This window comes from Parasteatoda tepidariorum, chromosome 4 (genome assembly GCF_982258835.1).
Source record: "Parasteatoda tepidariorum strain Cologne lab strain chromosome 4, Ptep-v5.0, whole genome shotgun sequence".
NCBI classification, from domain to species: Eukaryota; Metazoa; Arthropoda; class Arachnida; order Araneae; family Theridiidae; genus Parasteatoda; species Parasteatoda tepidariorum.
In genome coordinates this window covers 74,301,637-74,322,197 of record NC_141758.1, presented here as the reverse complement: position 1 = coordinate 74,322,197, position 20,561 = coordinate 74,301,637, and the positions used below count along the sequence as shown (strand labels likewise).

The following is a 20,561-nucleotide window of genomic DNA, read 5'->3' as shown; positions in this document are numbered from 1 at the left end:
TTTGTTTTCTTTATTAACATCCCAATATCATGTTGCATAATTTTAAAAATAACTTGATTAAATTTTCAATTTTTATAATAGAACACATTGAAACGAAAATGAATAATTAGTTTCAGTTTTGCATTCAATCAAAACAGGTAACACATCGGATAAAAAAAGAGGAAAAATGATTTTATAAAGTGCGAATTTCCAAAATAATTTCGGATAGTTTAATTTAAAATTTAGCTGTAATATTTAACAGTTTAATGTTTAAATTAAAGCGAAAACCAGTATAAAATAGTTAAGAGTGAAGATAATTTGACAAAAAAAATCTATCACTTGAATTTCAAGAAGTATTGTGAGAAACATGTGAGATTTTGATAAATTATTGTAGCTGAGACCCCCCAGCCTTGAGGAGTTCTCTTTTATTTCCTATCACCCCACCCCTTAGAAGCTTTCCCAACCCCTTTCATTTCTTCTCTTTGTTACTAAATGTTGATGAAAAGGTTGTGAGCACTGCAAGCTTATTTATTTCAATCTGCTGATTGATGAGGATTCCACATAAACCGATTTGCAGAATCGCTGTCACACATGGAACTGAAATTTAAAGAGATACCCCACAGTGTTTTGTTATCAATCACAAAGTATCACCTATTTTTCGGAATTTTTACCTTTGGACTATCACATCAAAGAAGAAAAAGGTATTTTCCTTTGGGAACCAATGGTGCATAGTTCTCCCATGAAAATGTATATTTTCAAGTATTTAGTTGATTTAGATAGATTTTTAGTTTTTGGTTGTCATTTATGTCATCCAAAATGATATTTTAACATCGTTTAATGTCCTACGTAACTACAATATCTATTTTTGTGCCGTGTTATAAATGTGATTTCCTACTTGTTTTAATTTTTCAATATGATGAAAATATTTTTAAAAAAAATAGCAGTTGATGTGATTTATAAGAGAGTTTAATTTTAAACTTGCTGACGTGAAAAAATTTTTGACTTGTACATATTCAAAGAAAAAAAGTTTATAAAGTTTTAGAATTTTTTTTCTTCAAAAATTCAAATGATTTGAAGTTATTTTGCAAAAATAATAAAAAATACAGTCAGGAAAATAGATATTTAAAATTTAAAAAAAAGAAAAGAAATTAAAGTTAAAAAAATTAATTATAATAATTAGGTGTCAACTAATTCTGTTTTCCCCGACGCCCAGAAAAATGGAGATTTTTATTTAGGAGCTTCTTCAGTTTCCAGGAATTTTTTTAAAATTTACAAAAACTAGGAAAACCTTCAGTTAAAGTAGAAGACCAAGAGAACTCGGCAAAATTCAATTTTCTACTTACAAATCCAGTTGCTTTGGCAGCCATGTAAGAATAAAAAAAATAATTATGCGAAAAAACATGCAGGAGAATTAGATATTAATCTTCTACATATATGGTTTCAAGTATGATTAGGTTTGAAATGTTTAACAGTAATATAGATGATATTTTAATTATTGTAGGCTTTTTTATGCCCTTTTTTTTGGAGAGTAATCTTAGTGATGCCTTTCTAAATTAAAATGGTAATAAAATAATTCATTACAATTTTCCTTAGAGTAATTTTTATTTATTTTTTACCTTTTTAACAAACTTGATTTTTAAATGAAAATAAACGAAATACCTTTATAATAAGTTTTCTCTGGTTCCTCATAAATATCCGGTTTTTTATTTTCACTTTTTTTTTTCTTTCTGAGTGAGATGATGATCATTTTTGTGGAATGCACAGTAGCACTCGGCTCCACCCCCTTCTGACCATGAACCCGTGATTGGTGTATAATTAATGGCAAACCACATACTAGCGTCAACAAGGGTGCATGCATTTTCTAACCCTAGGGATTTCGAAACCCTGAGGGAAAGTATTCGTTCCACTTTTCACAAATCGTTACACATTTTTCTCTGATTGACACTGAGAATAATTGGTTTACTGCGAAATGTCAGGTACTTCTATCGAAAGAAAAGTAAAACTAATTAGCAACTTTACTTTGTTTTTCAGTCTGTAATACGCAGTGTTTTTGAGGTTGTTTTTCTAATGCTCTGTCGTTCGAGTTCTAAAGAATAATATTCTATTTCTAAAAACTATACCTAGTGTGTTTGTAGCGGTTATACATGATTCATAGGTTTAGTTTTACACATATTTAGTCAGTGGCCTCCATACTAATAATGAAAATGGAGCAAAACATTAATATGAAAAAAGTCCCAATTTTTTTGAAAGTGAAAGCATTTGTGATATGATTTAATTTTTTTTTAATATGTGAATGTTACCCCAATGTCCTCATAAAAATTTTCAACAGTTGTTTATTAATTTCCAGCAAAACGGGAAAATGTCGCTGAATTCAAAATAATTAAGCTATTTTTCCGTTTTATAACCCAAATATTACTTTTCGGTAAAACAGTTTATTTAGTTTAAAACTAAAGCTTTCCTTTTGTTTTACGGGTTCTTGATCAAAATTTATTGAGAACTACTTTCTTAAAGCTGTTTTTCGAAGACTCCACGGTTATTTTGGAAATGGCGCAAAGCATCAAAATGGAAAAAAAACGCAATTTTCTGAAAAAACTTTTAAAATATCTAAGTTATTTGTCTGTTCTAATATAGATTAAAGAAATTGGAATCAAGTTATAATGGGGATATTTCGTGAAAAAAAATTATATTCATTATTTATTCAAATATTATTTATTTTACGATTTTCTAAATTATTATTTAATTAATTAATCATAAACATATTAAATAATAATTAAAATAATAATTTGCTAATGAATAAAAAGTATTTAATTACTAATTATTTTTTAACAATTATTATTTATTACTTTTTAATTGATAAATATTATTTAAAAACTAGGATCTGATGGGTTTAATTTTAAATGTGAAGTATTAATCGTGAAAATTAATCGAAAAATTTACAATTAGTATTATAACCTGTGTTCAGCAACCATTCATCCTGCAATCTAACTCAACGTAGCAATCCTAAATCTGCCTGAACTAATAGCAAACAAGCCTCCTATTTCCTCAATTCTCTTACAGCTAAATGCAACATTAAGTCCTAGCATAGTTGGACAAGCAGTTTATTTATTAGAGACCATCTCTTTATTAACCTAACACATTTATTAGCATTTTTTTTTTAAATTTCAATTAAGTGCTGGTGTTTGTGAGTGCATATTCAGAAACCTTTCTTTTTTCAAACAACTCAGAAATTATAAAAATAACATCAAACGGATTATTATTATAACAAAATAAAAAGGGACAAAAGAAGAAAAAAGTCGATAACAATAGCGAGTCAAAAATAATAAAAGTAAAGAAGTAGTATTTGTTTCCAAATGATACGTATCATTGTTTTCCGACACAAAAACGCTTTATTTATCAATTAATGAAATAAAAACCAACGATTTGAATGAAACTATAATTATTTGATTCAATAGTGCTCGACAAATTAAAATCTAATTATTGCAGCATAAAAAATAAATCAAATGGATAGTAAAACTTTCTATATAGGCTATAATTTCTTTACTTTCTCCTGTGAGAGAACGAGAAATAATTTCTGATTCACGTGTATTGAAGGGAAAAATAAGATTACAACCTTGGATAGCAGCCCACTCAGGTAGCTGGACCGATATCCGGGTCGGCCGACGCCCAAGCTACCTTTTTCTTTACCTATTGCTTGACGAGACGCGCCAAATATGCCGCCAAGCATCAATGCTCGGAGAAATTTATTTGGTTGACAGGAGGGAAGAAAAAGTGATTTCGGAGGGGAAAAAGTCTAATTAAACAAGTTGAAATGGATTAAGGTAAGAAGAAAGATCAAATGATAAATATCAGACATTTCAAAACCGCATCAAGTGAATTTGAACTTTAATCATTTATTTATTTTATTATTTTGCGTAATCGAATGACAGGTGAATACAATTTTATTTTTTGATGAAACTTTTGACTAAATCAGACGTGTTTTTGTTTATAATTATTTTAAAATATTGAGATTTATACTGTTAAAATCATTACACTTCTTTTTGGACTGAAGTATTTTTAAAAAAGAAAAAAGATACTAATCGAATTATAAAAATTTTTTTGGCTAACATGATTTTAACACAGAACGTTTAAAGGAAGATTTTTAGGAAAAAAGTTATGAAAATATTTGATGATTTTTTTTATTACAATTTAAATAGTCTAACAAACAGTTATAAAAGTTATTTAAGTATTCATAAATTAAGTTAGAGAAGGAAAAAAAGAAGGAAAAAAACTATGCATAATACTTTTAATTATCATTATTGGTTATAAATATTTCAAAAAATTTACACGTGATTGCTAATAATTTTGTATAACGAACAGAAAAGAGAAAATCTCAATATTTTAAAGTAGATTTAATGACCTATATTAAGTCACGAATTTTAATTCTATTGCATGTGATTTTCCTATGCTTGCTTATTTACTACATTAATAACATTAATAAGTCAATAAATATGTAATCAAGAAATATATGTGAATGATTATTTAAGAGTAGACAAATCATACATTCAATTCAAAATACTTTTTGCAAATAATCTTTAAGTATTTAAATATTTGAATTTTGTCAATTTCATGTTTTTATTCAGACAAATGAAAAAAAAAAAAAATTATAACTTTAAGGAAAGAGGGGATTGTTTTAAAGGATAGTTAGAAAAAAAAATGCAAGGTTAATCATTACTAAATCTGAATCTACTATAACTATATTTGCATTCTGAGTTTGATTTGCAGAAAATTATTTCAAGTTGAATATTTCAAAAAATTAATTACTTTATTGGTAGCGGATACAATAATGTATAGAAATTGTAAAGAGATCAAAAATGTCTCTGAGAAAAGGAACGCGGCACAAAAAAGCATAAGACGACAATACTACACTGCAAAAAAATTCGGATCAAACTGCAATAAAAAGTACCGGCACTCAGGGTGCCATTATTTTTTAATCGTAATCTTTTACGAAAAAAAAAAATTATAAACCGGAATTTTTACAGTAATATACATTTAATTACAATAATTCAGGGATTTTACAGTAAACATTAATGTAAAAATTACGGAATAAAGTTTTATGGTAAATATAGATTTTATAGTAAAATGGGTTTTACGGATGATGCACACAGGGTGCCAATACTTTGCACCGTAATTCAATCCGGAATATTTTACTGTGTACGATCGGATGGATTCATAACCGTGAGGCAATGTAATCGTTGTTGCTGTCCGTATCATTACAGTAACTGTTATTGTTGTCCTTTGCTACCAGGTAGCAAAGGATAGCAATAACGATTCTATCAAAAAGCAAAAATTAATTCTAACATATAATTAATTATAAATTAAATATAATTAATTATATAAAATTAATTATATGTAATTAATTATATATAATTAATTAATTAAAATTAATTAATAATAAGTAATTATATTTAGTTATATTATATATAAATTAAAATTTTCGAAAACCAGATCGTTATATTTTTATGAATGGAGCAAATAATATTTAGACTTATATTTTTGGCGTGCCAGGATGATTAGCCCAATTAGTATTTAATTTCCTTCTTTGCGTAAGATATTTAAAAATAAAATTTTGAAACTGAAACTAAACAATTTTTAAAAAAATGTTATTTAAAATCATCATTTTCCTTTTAAGAAGATAAATTATTCAACAAATATACTTTAAAATATAAACGATGTAACTATCTATTTCGTACCAATTTCATACGAGAGAAAAATTAATCTTACTTTTTAATTAGTTTACAAGGGAAAAAAATATATGAAGTTTTAAACCTTCTATGCATTAGTAGAAAAATTTATCCTTGTAAATGCGACTGACACGTAGCAGTTTCATATTCACCGACAAACCTTTCGGGCGTTTTATTCAAATTCCAAAATTAATGAATCTTCTAAATTGACTATAAAATGAAGAATAAACTTAATGAACAAATAAGAAAGGAATCAAGGGAATAACTAATGTATTTATTTGTTGCTTTTGTAGAACTAAATTAACACCGAGGAAACTATACATCAAGTGCGCGTAATAAATTACAGGTGAAGAAATCACCGAAAAAGTAATTGAAAACTCAACCAATATCTGTATTTAAATTTCTTTCTTCCCTTCTGTTGCTGATCGGGCGGAGTAAGGGTGCGGTAAAGCATGTTTGACACATTGGGGGCGAAAACTTCAATTGCAGAATTAAAACCACCCAACTTCACTGAATAAACTACGAAATCAGAATTAATAATGAGGGAGAAAAAGTGGATCAAAATTATCCCTGTGACAAAAAAGATTACCCAGTTATTTTTTTTTCTTCCTTCCTTAAAAAGGAGTTGAAAAAAATTGTCACTGATCATCAAAGTTGCTATGATTTCAGTGTGTTATGAGTCAACAAAAATTGGGTTTGAATAAGATAAAATAAACAATATACAAAAAAAATAACCAAAAGAATGTTTTAAATGGCATATATTTTGGTTTTTAGTGCCGCAATTATGATTTTTTGTTATACCAGAAATATCATTACTATACAGTACGGTAAATTAATGCTAATTGCTTCATTTGTGATTAACCCTTTTATTGCTGAGAATTTTTAAACAATTTTCTGGAATTTTTTTTCTTCGAAAATTCGTATTTTCTTTTTAGACTTAATTAGCGAAATCCCAGCAAATTGTTATTATGTTTATATGGATTATGCAGTATATGTAACATCGTTTATATTATTTTGAACGAGTAGGCTTCTATAAATATTACTATTATAGATTATAGTAGTTGATTCACCACTTTAGTACCTCTTATTTTGACAGAATGTTTTGATTCGAAAATTTGTATTTTTCTTTTAGTGTTAACCTTCGCGACGAAATTCAAAAACGATGTTGTTGAGTCCCTTTATAAATACTTTTCATATCTCATATTGATTTCGTTTCCCGCACTAAATGAATCGACAACTATTTTACTTATTAGGTTTGTCTTTAATATTTTAACATTTTCCAAGAAAAATATGCAATTTCTCTGTTCTCTTCTTTTAATGAATCTCAATTTCTCAAGAAGGCACACCCCATCTCATACTGATTCAATACTTCAGATTTAAGATTGAGAACTTTTCAGTAATGAAATGCATAAAAATTTTTATAAAGTTATACAGCTCTTAATTGTTTCTAAATTTGAAGGATATATTTTTAAAAAAAATTACAAATTAAATCGCTTATTTCATACAAAATTAGCTCTATGATTTCATTTTTTGTTAGTACACGATAAAAACCAAAGTGGTTTTATTTTATTATTTATGTAAAATAATCATCTTTATATAGAGATAAATCATTTATTGTTTTTTACTTTATTTTGCTTGAATTAAGTTGTGAACCACTTTAGAAAATGTTTTAAAATATAACTTATAAATTAGTAGTTCATAATAGTAGTTTACATTAGTAGTATTTTATTTACGTCACACTAGAGCTGCACAATGGTTTATTGACGACGGTCTGGGAAACATCCCCGAGGATGCTCTGAAGACATGCCATCACAATTTTAATCTTTTGCAGAGAAGAAAGATCCCCCGCTTTTTTAGCCCCTCAACCTGCACACGAAGTCGAACAAACAGGGATCGATACTGCACTCCCTTAGTTCCTACGCAGGTTGATCAAAGTGGTCACCCACCCGCTCGCTGACTGAAGGTAGTGATGCTTGCCTTCGGTGTTCTACTGGGAATCGTGTCTTTACGATCAGTCCACTTTGGGGCTAGAAATGTTAATGGAACTCATTATTTAAGCAAACATTTTTTTTGTAATTTGCAGCTTTAGAATAATAATTTTAATAAACTTTATTTGAAACAAAATATCAGACTTGTTTCTATGAGTGTGAAACAATGTACAAAAATTATTGAAATATTGTTTTTAATATGTTTTAAATATTTTTAAAACCTTCCAGAAATATGTTTCATGACAACATAGCAAAAAATTTAAAATGAAAAAAAAAAAAAAAAAAACTTAGCAGAAAAGTTTTATTGTTAACCAAAATTTAATGCACACGAGATTGCATTTCTCTTTTAAAATAAGCAGAAATGTATACATAAGTACAAATGTAAGTAATATAAATAAGCTTATACAACATAGCATTTTGTAATTAAATCTCTTATAAAAAACAATATAGAAATAGTCACCAATGTGCAATAACAAATGAAAGGAACTCAAATAAACTAAATTGCAAGCTTACATACAAATACGGAAATGATTTTATTTTAAAATAGTTTTTGTTTTCTGGTTTTCCTGTAATAAACGCCCATGCAGGAATTTTTATTTCAAGTTTATATTGCGTGAATCAAACATTTCAACAAATTTAAATTTAAATAATATCAAATATCTGATTGAGATTTCTAGCTCGAATCCCACAATCCCGTTAACAGATTAATTGCTTAATGACACAATTCTGCCCTTACTTTCTCATGCTATTCAATTTCCCGCCGCGGGTGCAGGGTGTTGCCAGATTCTTCGGAAAAGAAAGCAAAAACGTTTTCGACCATGGCCTACTTTCACTGTTACAAATACAAAAGAAATGTAAAGCAAGTAGTGACCTCTACCACAAAAATTCAACTAATAGCCATATTGGTGCGATCCAGTTTCTGCAGATAATAGGCTTTAATTCGTTCCGATGATCTGAAAGTTTTCTCTTTCGAGAAAGGTAATTAATTTTTGTACGGTGACAATTAAATCAAAGTAATAAAGGAATTTTGGTAAAAGCTTGCTCATGCCACACCCAGGCGACATTGCGAATTTAAATATTTGTGATGAATAAAACATGCAAAATAATTTTTAATGATGTAACATTTTGAAAAACCGTATAAAGATTGGTATGTGCAAAGTAGAGTTTTTTTCCCCCCTCTTTTATACTAGTATAAATTATTAAAAGGATCATTTAAAATAATTTCAATTTAGCCTTACTCATTAACAATTATTTTAAACTTCTGATCCATAGCGTTAAAAAATTGCGCAAACAGGAAAGACAGTATATATTAACAAATAAAAAAATTTACAAAATATTTATTCCATTTCATTTCTAGTTTTATCACTTAAAAATATTTAACAAATCTAAAAGTTTAAAAATTTTTTTTCAATTAAAAATTTTCAACTTTCCAATTATACCTACATAGAACAGAATTAATTTTATAAAGTATGAACTAGCAGCAAATTAAAAATTCTAGTTGAAAAAAATATAAATATGTAATTGGAAATTATGAAATTATCTTCAAAACTTCCAACTAAGTATTATTCATTAACGTTCATAAAAAGTACTCTAACTATTCATTCTTAACTGTGATTATTAAAATCCTAAATCTTTTGTTGATGTTTCGATCAATATCATTATTTATTTCTATAATTCATGTAAATATTGTTAAATTTATAAGTAAATTAATAGTAACAACAATTATAATTGTGAAAATGTAAAATTAAATCAGACATAATTATAATCGTAATAATCATACACTATTTTAGATTAATTTATTAAGTAGCAACAATGTTAGCAATAAAATAAGATCCACTATCTAATTTACAGCTAAATCAAAAAAATTGATGTAAATGTAAAACTATATTTAAAATTTCAGCGTGCTTAATTACAGTTTAATAGCAGTTAAAAAATATGAACTGTTTCGATGTAAAATCTTTACCCGAACATTTGGGTAGACAAGCTCTTCGTGGGAACTATATAATATAAACTCTCTCTTTATATTAGCTTTACAATATTATTGTACGAGTTTCAGAAACGTTACTTACATGACATGTTGTAATATGTTTATATTATGAGGTAAAGAATATTATTTTTTCACATTACATGTGGTTTGCAAACTTTTTGTAGGTGTTTACATTATGCGTCGTAAAAGATTAGCATTATATGTGTGATGCTAACATTATGTGTGTTTTTACAGCATACGTGGTTTCATGCTTATACCATGAAGTAACATATTTATTTAGATTACGTGAGTTATGTTTACATTATGAGTGTGATATTGTTGTATGATATTTATATTATTAATGATGTTATTATTAATGATGTGATGTACATTATGTGTGTGCTATTCACATTATGTATTGTGTGTGATGCCATATTATCTATAGTGTTTACATTATACATATTTTTGTTATAAACATTATCTGTGGTAATATTTAATTTGTTTAAATTATACATGTGGTGTTTACATTATGTGATAACATGTAATTTGCTAACCTTATTTATTAAGCATTTTATGCATGATTTTTTGTGTCAGATTTTGCTTGCAGAACGTGCAACTACACTGTAAAAATGGAACTACGAAACTTTCTTCGATTTTGACGAAACCATTTTCTGATATATGCTCCGAGCAAACATTTCGTCCCAGTGACAAAATAACTATGTCCTCTTCTTCGAGGAAACAAACTTATATAGAAGAAATATTCATATTTTTTGTAGAAATTGTAGAATATTCTATTGCAGAAATATTCTATTTTCTTTTAAAGAAAACCTTCTAGGGCCTGATGTATCTAATTTTTCTAATAATCACTTGTGTGGGTACCATATTGATAGCCACAGCAAGGACAGATAGGCCAGAAGGATAAATTACAACCATGCCTGAATAAGGATTCGAACCTTGGACTTTCCTGCTACGAAGCAAATTTCTTAACCACCATATAGGCTGGGCAGCTTATATTGTCAATTTATTTTCGATTGTCACATCTTTATTCTAGTTTCATCAATCTAGTTAACGATCTACCACAATGCATTACGAATTGGTTTTGATTTGAGGAAACATTTTCGTCATACATTTGAGGCTCGCGCTTCGTCACAAATAACGTGATTTAGTTACGAAAACAAATTAACGAAATAATGCTCAAAGATTACTGAATCGTCAAAAGAGAGAGTTTTATTTTTGAGAATGCAAGCATTTTTTTATCAGAAAAAAAAATTTAATTTTTTAAAAGATAACCTGAGAATGAAAGTTTTCCATGCATCATATTATAATTTGGGATATAATGTGTTATTCCTAAATTATGGTTTACCAACTTCTAACTTTAAACATTATCACATAATAAAGTATCCCTAAAAACAATAACACACACACACAAAAAAATCACTTTGATCAAAAACTAGTCAATTGCATCATGTTGAATAAATTAAAACAGTTCTTATTTTTATTTATTATAAAGTTATTTAAAGATAAATGAACCCACAAACTATTAAAAGTGGGAGAAAGAGCAATAATAAATTGTACCATTGACAGAATCTCTGATGGGAGTTGGAAAAAACAAGTTTTTGGAATAAGAAATCAGCCTTCTCTTAGACAGCGTTGCGTCGAATTAATTTTCGAACGGCTTTATTAATTCAGTACATTGGAGAGTTCGTTGCCTTTGATATTGTTGGGAGGCACTAGACCCCGTCACCTGTGTGTATACCCCGTCTTCTTCTTGTTATTCCCGTTTTTTCCCCCTTGATTTTAATAAGAATCAAATAGATTGTTTTTGAAAAGAACTTTTAATGAGGAGAAAAAATAATCTTGCGCATCAATTGATTGAGCATCCAACTTAGAAGAGATCGGGCAAACAGCTGAACTTGATTTGAATTCCTGGTCTAAAATTGTCTCATTTTAAAAGGATTTAGTTTCACATATATACATTTATATAAATCTTCATTTATATAACATTTATATCATTTATACATAAATCTTTCAAAATTGTTTTTGAATAGGTTGTAAATACTGAAAAACATTCGTAAAATTTTTACATTGCAAATCTTGATAAATTATTTATTTTGAGTTTAGAAAAAATAACTACTGTGAACAATATGTAAAATCTAATGAATTTTAAATAAAAGCTGATTTCCGTCATCTATGTGCCCTTTCTTAAAGATTTTTTCAGAGACTTCGTTTTAATGTCATTAACATCATCAGAAAGTTGGAGAGGAATTAATTCGATTATTCCACAGTCAAAATGTTTTGAATTAATATATATTTTATAGGACTTCACATTTAAAACAAAGGTTACTTTCAATTTTGAAGTGATTAGTAAAAGAAATTTTCGAATATATTACAAGATACTAATGCAAAATTTAGAAAATGTACTGTTAATTTTATGTACGAACAACGAAGAAATGAAATGAGTCCCTTACTAACTCGTGTCAATGATTATAAGAAAACGTTTTCGAATATTTTTAAAGTTATAAACTTATCGATTTTATAATTTCTTAGGAATAATTGAAAGTTCAATCTTTTGATTTTCAAGAGTTCTTATTTCCTACCTTAACTTTCCAAATTCAAAATCTAGAAATTATGAAATTATAAAAATTATTTTACTTTTTGCACCTAAAAATAACAAACTTCCTAAAAAGACGAACGTAATTAGTTTTTGAATTGAAAAGATAACGATTTAAATGAGCGATTACCCATTTACCCCTATTTCTTTTTATAAGTAAAAATCCATTATATTAAGTCATTAATTTAGCATACTTCTATTTGCAGTGTTTCTGACTAAATAATAAACAATTTAAAATGATTCCTTTCTACTCTTGGTATTTGGTATCTTTTACGCATACTGTAATCTTTAACAGTTTTACTACAGTATATTCAGAAGACATTTAGATCCAAAAGGGATCAATTCCGAAAAGGGACGCCTGGATTGAATTAGTCAGTGAAAACTAATCTTATTCAATTTAGAACTTAATGCCTTTCTAAAGTAATTATTCGGATCTAATTCGAAAATAATATATCTGTGTATTTTTGTAAACAGAAAACATGCCAAGAAATGATTAATGATATTGTGGAATGTTTTGACCCAAATATAACTCTCCAAATGTAAACGTGAAAAAACTTCTTAATGACTACAGCCAGTGATTATTTATTATAATAACTGGATTAATTTAGTAAGATTATGCATTTCACAAAAACAATCAAGCTGATGTTAAAAATATTATTTATTTGAAATAATAGGTTGATTAAAGTAAGAAATTGATTAAAATATAAAACAGATTGAAAATAAAAGTTAAATTATCATACAAAAGATATTTATTAATAAATATAAAAAAATAATTATAAGATTAAATCAAATTTGTCAAAAAAAAATAAATTGAATAAAATTTTAATTTAATCTGAAATAAATGATAACGTTATCTTATAGGAGAGGAAAACATTTTGAAGAAGAAAAAAATTCTTTATTTTGAACTTTAATATAGAGCAGTGTTTTCCAAAGTGTGGTACGCGTACCCCCAGGGGTACGGGAACAGTTTAGCAGAGGTACGCGTTCTTATGCGAAATATCAAAATTTCGCAGAAAACAAAAATTTCAAGAAATTTTACTTAAAAAAAAAACAGTCATGAAAATTTACGATTACGTATTTTTCTTTTGCTATTTTTTGCAGAGTTAACAGTTAATAATTAGTGGTGGCTACAGTCAGTTGTGATTTTTAATTTTTGTGCAATTTTTTTTACAGTAAAGGTTTGTAATAAATTCTACTTATTTTGATTATTTTAATCAAATATAATTTTTATCCTTAACATCGAATTTTTTACCAAAATTTAAGGAAAGGTAAAAAAAGAAAGTACCAAAAAAGAAAGAAAACAGATTTTTAAAAAAATATGTTCATTTTTTTATGAGTGGTACACAAAGCTGCGAAAAATTTAGAAAGGGTACACAAAAGTCATAAATTTGGGAAACACTGATATAGAGTATTCATATTTTATTAATATTATCGATGTTGTTTATGCGGATTATTTCGGAACATTGAAATCAGTTTTTTTCCCTCTAAGATATGAAACAAATTTCTTCACGTCATCTGGAAAAACTCTTAATTCAACCCTTTTTTTGCCCTTTTAATCCCTCAGCTGCTCTTCACCGGAACTAAAGGATTATCAGTCAATTGCACAACCCTTTCTTCTTCCATAACTGATCGATTCCATCTGCAAAACTATTACTTTAGTTCCGTGACTATGAATACAATAGATAATAAGGGGAAAAACAGGAAATGCTTGCTAACATTAGGGGGAAACAAATGTGTTAGTGCTAAGAACAAAGTGTTAATAGCTACAACTATTGCTAGTTTAAAATCACTTTTACTTAAGACAGCTGATACGAAAACATTTTAAAAAGGTTTGGCCTTTCGAATAAACAATTGTTGTTTTTAATAATATGTTTTTAATATTATTGTTAAGTGTTCTAAGAAGTTCTTGAGATTCTAATATTTTTAGATGTTAAAATATTTAAATAAACATCAAATATTGCATTGTATTACATAAGTTCAATTAAAACAAAATTATAATTATGGCAAAAATTATAACAAAAAATGTATTCAACTTATTTTCATTACTATTATATGTAAAAATTTGATTTGTTAGTCCAACCTTTTGCCTCAGATAAGATACGGGTGTCCCTTATATATGTATTTTTTTCTGGCTCTCTAATAAAGTAAAAATATATTTTGATATTTTTTTAATTATAAAAAAGAAGTCTAATTGTTACTAAAAATATATTAGATTAACGGGATTAAATTTTTACTAAATTATAAAATCCAAAAAAGTAGTTAATGGAGCTTTTTTAAAATACAGTTCAGAACCCGTTGTCCGGAAATCAGAAAACCGGAAAACCAAAAAACCGGAACGAAATTCAATAAATTTTCCTGCCATTTTTTTTAAATTTTTTTTTTATGTTCCTCATAAGATTTCAGGATTTTTCATTCATTTTTGAAAAGATGTTTACTTTACCATCATTTTGGAAATAATCATTAGTGTATTACTTCATCATTTTTTCTTCTTTTTAAGATTATTTCTAAATATTTTTTTTTAGTTGGGTTCAACAATAAAAAAAACGGCTTTTTGTAGCGATTCAGAAAACCGGAAAAATCAGTTATCAGGAATAGCGACGGTCCCGATCGTTTCGGATAATCGGTTCCTTACTCTAATAAAATTCCAAATATGGAAAATAACCTCACTAATCAGATAATTAAACCATACCATAGAATAGTATTTAAAATTAATCATTTATTCAAATCTGTATATATATTTCATAATGGATAGTGAAGGGCAAAATCCATCAGTAAAAATCTAATTTTAATTGCTTTCTAGAATTAAGTTTTAACTTGTTTAGAATTGCAAGTCTTCTGCTTCAAATATTCATAGAACAGTTACATTACACACCTTCTGGAAGATAGACTCGGGAATTCCTCTCAAATAGATTTTTTCCAGTCACTTTTTTTTTTTCAGTCTTGAAGAGTTTGTTAAAGAGTCTTGAGTCTTTTAGCGGTGGAAGAAGAATGAAGATGAATCGGTAGTAATTATCTCAACTCACGCATCCGAATTACTTCACTCATCTACTAGACTGCTATGTGGATATAGCCCATGAGGTTTGACTTGCTTTTTCAGATCAGTGGCTCATTAGTTTGACTCTATCTTTCATTTACGCGTGTCGAGGTAATGTGCTCATTTCATTTACCTTTTGTTTTGTTTTTTTAGATATTGTGGCTCATGAATCTAGAGTGAGTGTAGCTAGTGAAGATCATTAGGTAAAAGTAAAATGAGCTCATGAGCTGACTGCTGGACAAAACCACAAAATTGCTTCATTTTTTTCTGAAATTATGTCATGACGATTGTATTTGGATTCATATTCTTACTCATGGATATAAATACATAAAATTCAGTAACCATATTGATATAACCCATGAGGTTCGAGTTACTTTTTCAGATCGGTGGCTCATTAGTTTGGGTTTCATTTCTTTCATTTACACGTGTCGAGGTTATGTGCTCACTTCATTTACCTTTTGTTTTGCTTTTTAGATATTGTGGATAAGTATTGAAAGAGCATTTATTAAATAAATTTTTTGTATAGAAAACATCGATTGCTTTCGCCAATTTAAATTAAGTAACTATTTTGGCATAAAGTCTGATACTTTTCAGTTTTTTGGGAGCTCTAACCCAAAACTGTTTTGTTTTAAATGTATTTATCTTTATTAATATCGCTGGTTCAAAACTAAAACGACACTTCTACACTCACTTCTCATTCAAATAGCATGAGAAGTGAGTGCAGAAGTGTCGTTTTAGTTTTGAACCAGCTATGTATTACATTGAAAAAAAATCAAAGTTTATAATATTTTGTTAATTAAAAATATGTTTTGATTAAAAAAAATCCTTTCAACGAGCATTTCTTACGATTGAAAAAAATAAAAACAAATCTTTTTTAAAGTTTCAGTTAATCTGTTGAGCTATAAATACAGTATCCGAGACTTATATCTATTCCGTACTATGGAAGTATTACATTTGAAAAACTTAAATGTAGCACGTAGGACAACATTTGTTCAATTATAAAAACATCCAATAATTTATTTTTCTCTTTAAGAGATATTAGTAAACTTTATCAATAATAACAATCATGAAATAAAACACCATCAGGAAGTTTCCGCGAGCTACATTCAGAATAAATTAATTCAACAGCTTCCTTATTTTCATCGTCTAATGAAATTGACACCTAATCCCAGGTTGTTAAATATCAATACACACTCATAACGTTTTTAAATAAGATCGCAATCTCTTTGTCCCGCGATCGTTTTAATTCAAGCAAGTAATCATTATCGACACTCTCGATTAATCGTTTTTTATTCAACCGATCGCATTGCTCGAGAGCGGATCGTACACCAGACAACAGCAATCGAATTCCTGATGGCGAGTTCACAAACTGGTGTGTCTTTTTCTCACATTTCCCACCTTCGAAAGAGTAAAGCTCTCATCATCTCGAGATATAGAAAAAAAAAGAAGACAAAATAAAAGATAAACAGCGTCACGTCCTCATTTGCATGGATTTGCATTCCCACGAAAACCTGTATTTTATTATTATTATTTTTTTTTTCAGTGTACTTTTTCTTCTTCGGTACTTTTTTTTCTTCTTTTGAGTCTTATCCTTTGAGCTTCATTCGTCTTCGACTGACCGAACACCCTCCTCTGTCTGGATTTCACATCACTGGGCAGTGCTTTTTTGCTCAACGGGACTGTTCAAATATTGATTTACTTAACACTTGCACGGTTCATTAAAGAGTGTAAATACAATGAAAAATTTAAGAAAATGCTTGAAATCAGCTGTCATATTATAAAATATAGAGCGGACATCAGATGTATTTTTGTGCACTATTGGAAAAAACCGGGGCATGTTAAACCATACTATAGTTCAAATTTGCTACAACTTGAAACAGTCCAGATTCAACTACATTACAGCGCAAATAAATTTCTACGCTTAATTAAACGATACTATAGTTCAATTTTAACAAAATGTGGAGCAATTTATCCCCCTAATGTAGCAGCCTATTCACGCGAAATTATAATTTAAAAAAACCGATATTAAGGTTCAACTTATTCTCCTAGAAATGCAGCATATTTGCACGAAATTATTGTTGAAGAATCCTATATTACAGTTCACTGTAGTCAGATGCTATAGCTCAACTTGAATGAAAATATGGAACAATTCAACTCCTTATTAAGGTTGCAGCCTATTTACACGATATTATGGTTGCAGGTTGCATGATATTATGGTTTACTATAGTACGATACTATAGTTCATCATGAGCAAAATAATGAGCAATACAACCTTTTATGAATGTTGCAGGACATTTACACGATATTGTGGTTGAAGGCATCGATATTACGTCTCACTATAGTACGATATTATAGATCAACTTAAACGAAAATGTGGAGAAATTCACCTCCTTATTAAAGTAGCAGCACATTTACGCGATATTATAATTGAAGGTAGCGATAATGTGGTTCACCTTTGAACCAATTTTTCTGAAACTGTTGCAGATGTTACCTGGCAGCCTAATTTTGGTTATTACTCTTATTTCTACCGAATTTTTTAGAATCTTTCTACCGAATTTCTTACTAGAATTTTCAAAATAATAGTTAAATAGAATTTGTCAAGTTGAAAGTAATTTTTATGCGTTTAGAAACTTAAGTTAGTTTGACATGAGAGGATATGGACTAAAGCAAATATCCTTTGATATTAGAAGAGTGTCATTTATTATTATGATGATTATGATCACTACTATGAGAATCATTTTATTATTTTATTTAGTTCACAAGTTGATATCTTATAATGATTCTTGATGCAGTAAGTAAACAAGAGAATGTAAACAAGTGAATGAAGAAAGGAGAAAGAAAGCAAATCAATGAATGAACAAATCGGTGATTGGATAAATCGGTGATTGGATAAATCGGTGAACTGCTGTATTAAAGAATTGGTTAATCATTGAATATGTAAATTAGAGAAATAAAAATCGGTATTTTAACTTCTAAGTTTTAAAACTTCTTTATTTATCCGAAGTCGTAAGCATTTTATGAAAATTTAGGTGTAAACTATACTGTTTACTAGCGATATAAATGAATGAGATAACGACAAAAAGAAGCCAAATTAAGGAATGAAAATTTATTAAATAAAAAGGGGAGCAAATTAATGAATAAGCTAATGAATGATAGGACGCTATATTAGTGAATTGGTCTATCGTTGAATAGGTGAATAAGAAAACGATAACTAATATTATTTCATGCATTAAAAACTCATGAAATATAAAACAACTTTATTTATACGATGGTATTTTATGAAAATTTAAAGCTAAATTGTTCTGTTTACCAGCCGAATCGTGCATAATTTGTTGCTTTTGTTGCCAAACAATCAAGGGTCAATTTCCGCATAATAAAATCATAAAATTTCAGCAAATAGATAAGTTCAACGCTTATTACCAATATTTCAACAGTATGTGGATCAGTTTAGACCAAAATATTTCCCAGCTACACAAACGACAACTAGACTCTATTTTTTTTTATACCATGATTGAAAATAAAATATTGCGTCGTATAAATCACATCATACATTCGCCGCCACATGTTGAGAGATATGATACCTTCATCTGTTGCTCGCTCTGTAATTTCTTTGTTCAAATTCGTGGAGAATCAAAGCTTTAAACTCAGTGGAAAATGTCTTTTTTTATATTCCATTCCAAGCAGACGACTGTTTACGTCCAAGAGTTGAGTCACGAATATTCGAAATGCTTCCTTCCTGGACACGCAGCGCGTCAGTCAACTAGCTCGTTGAGGGAATTCTGTTTTTTCAGTTTTTTTTTTTTTTTTTTTTCCCTTAAGAATTTCCATTCTTATACCCTTTCCATTCTTCTGAACGGGGTCTACACTTTAAGTTGGTGATTCATGCCAATCCAGTTCCTTTATTTAATTTAAACGTTGGTGAATATACAACCTTTCCTAATGCAATGTACAGTTAGGGTGTATCACGAACTTTTTTTTTTCTTTCGAAATTAAAAGTTTGATAAAGAATTTTCACTGTGATCACATGAATACCGAAGCATTTTTTAGCTTGACCGAAGAATATTTCGAACCTCCCAGAATGGTCCTAATAATTTACTTTTTTTTTGGGGGGGGGGGGGCAAAAACATAAGTTTAGATTTGAAAAAAAAATATATGCAAAATTATAAAACGAATTTTAGTTTTCAAGTTCAAATATAGAAATATAATTTAATTTTAAAATATCAGTAAAAAAAAGCAATCAAATTTAGCTTTTAAACATTGCGGAATCTGTGAAAATTTTAATCTTTATTAAAAAATATACGTATATACCATTTTTCAAAATTTTTCTTCAGACTGGATTGCTCTGTATATTCTTAGTAGGATTGAGGATTTGATTAAACTTCTTTTCTTAAACGTTTTTTCACTTTACACGTTTGAACTTGAAATGTCACATTTGCATTACATTTACAATTTTAAAATTTTTTTAAAATTTACGTTTTTGAAGCGCCGAATAAACTATAACTTTCGGCCCATTCCGGAGGACCTATATATTATTCTCTTTGTCAAGAAAACTTTTTGGCTAATATGTGACCACGTTAGACTTTTTGTCGACTTGAAATCTTGAATTTCGCAAGAAAAAAAATATTTATTTAGGTTTTGATAACATTAATGGGAGAGTAAGCTTCAACTTTTAAAAAAAAGTTTTAATTAATGGATATGCAGAACAACTTCTTTTGAATTTAATGATGCTAAAGCTAGTTATAATTTAAAATTTTTTGAAATTATTATATGGCTCTCGTCTGAACAATAACGTTAATAGCAACTAATTCAAAATTGTGTGGATATTTGTGTTATATGCACTAAATATCAACTACTTAAGCAATACGCTTTTCTATTTAAATAAAATTTAATACTATAATAATTCCTATCATCGAATTTTATTTTAAACTATAAATTTATGCGAAAAATTGCCGACGTTGTGTACATTGTTATGGGCAGTTATTTATTTCACACGTAAAAAATAGCATTTTTTACAAATATTTATCATAAAAACATTAAATACTTGAAACATCATTTTAAAGAAAGATAAATAAATTTAAAGTGCTTACTTTAGTAATTTTTTTTTTTTTCAAATAATCGCTCGCTTTCGTACGTTAACTTTTCCGACATGCATTAAAACTCAAATTTATTTTTTCTTCAAATCTTTCATAATAATATAACTAATCTACTATTGCCCATTTGTAAAGGATATTATCTATTAACAGTCCAAGAGAAACTTTTTATC

General features: G+C 28.1%; 1 protein-coding gene across 2 annotated transcripts in view; it reads right to left on the bottom strand.

The window, feature by feature from the left end:
* The window catches only part of LOC107457180 (protein jagged-1b), a 126,581-nt gene that overhangs the window by 81,035 nt on the left and 24,985 nt on the right, over window positions 1–20,561 (bottom strand). The window contains exon 1 of one of the 2 annotated variants that reach the window (XM_043040208.2): window positions 1,639–1,702. The exons of the other annotated variant lie outside the window; for it this stretch is intronic. Within the exon in view, the coding sequence (XP_042896142.1) occupies window positions 1,639–1,668 (30 nt within the window). The 5' untranslated portion in view covers window positions 1,669–1,702. Of the gene's footprint in view, window positions 1–1,638; window positions 1,703–20,561 lie in introns of those variants that run through there. 2 annotated transcript variants of the gene reach the window in all.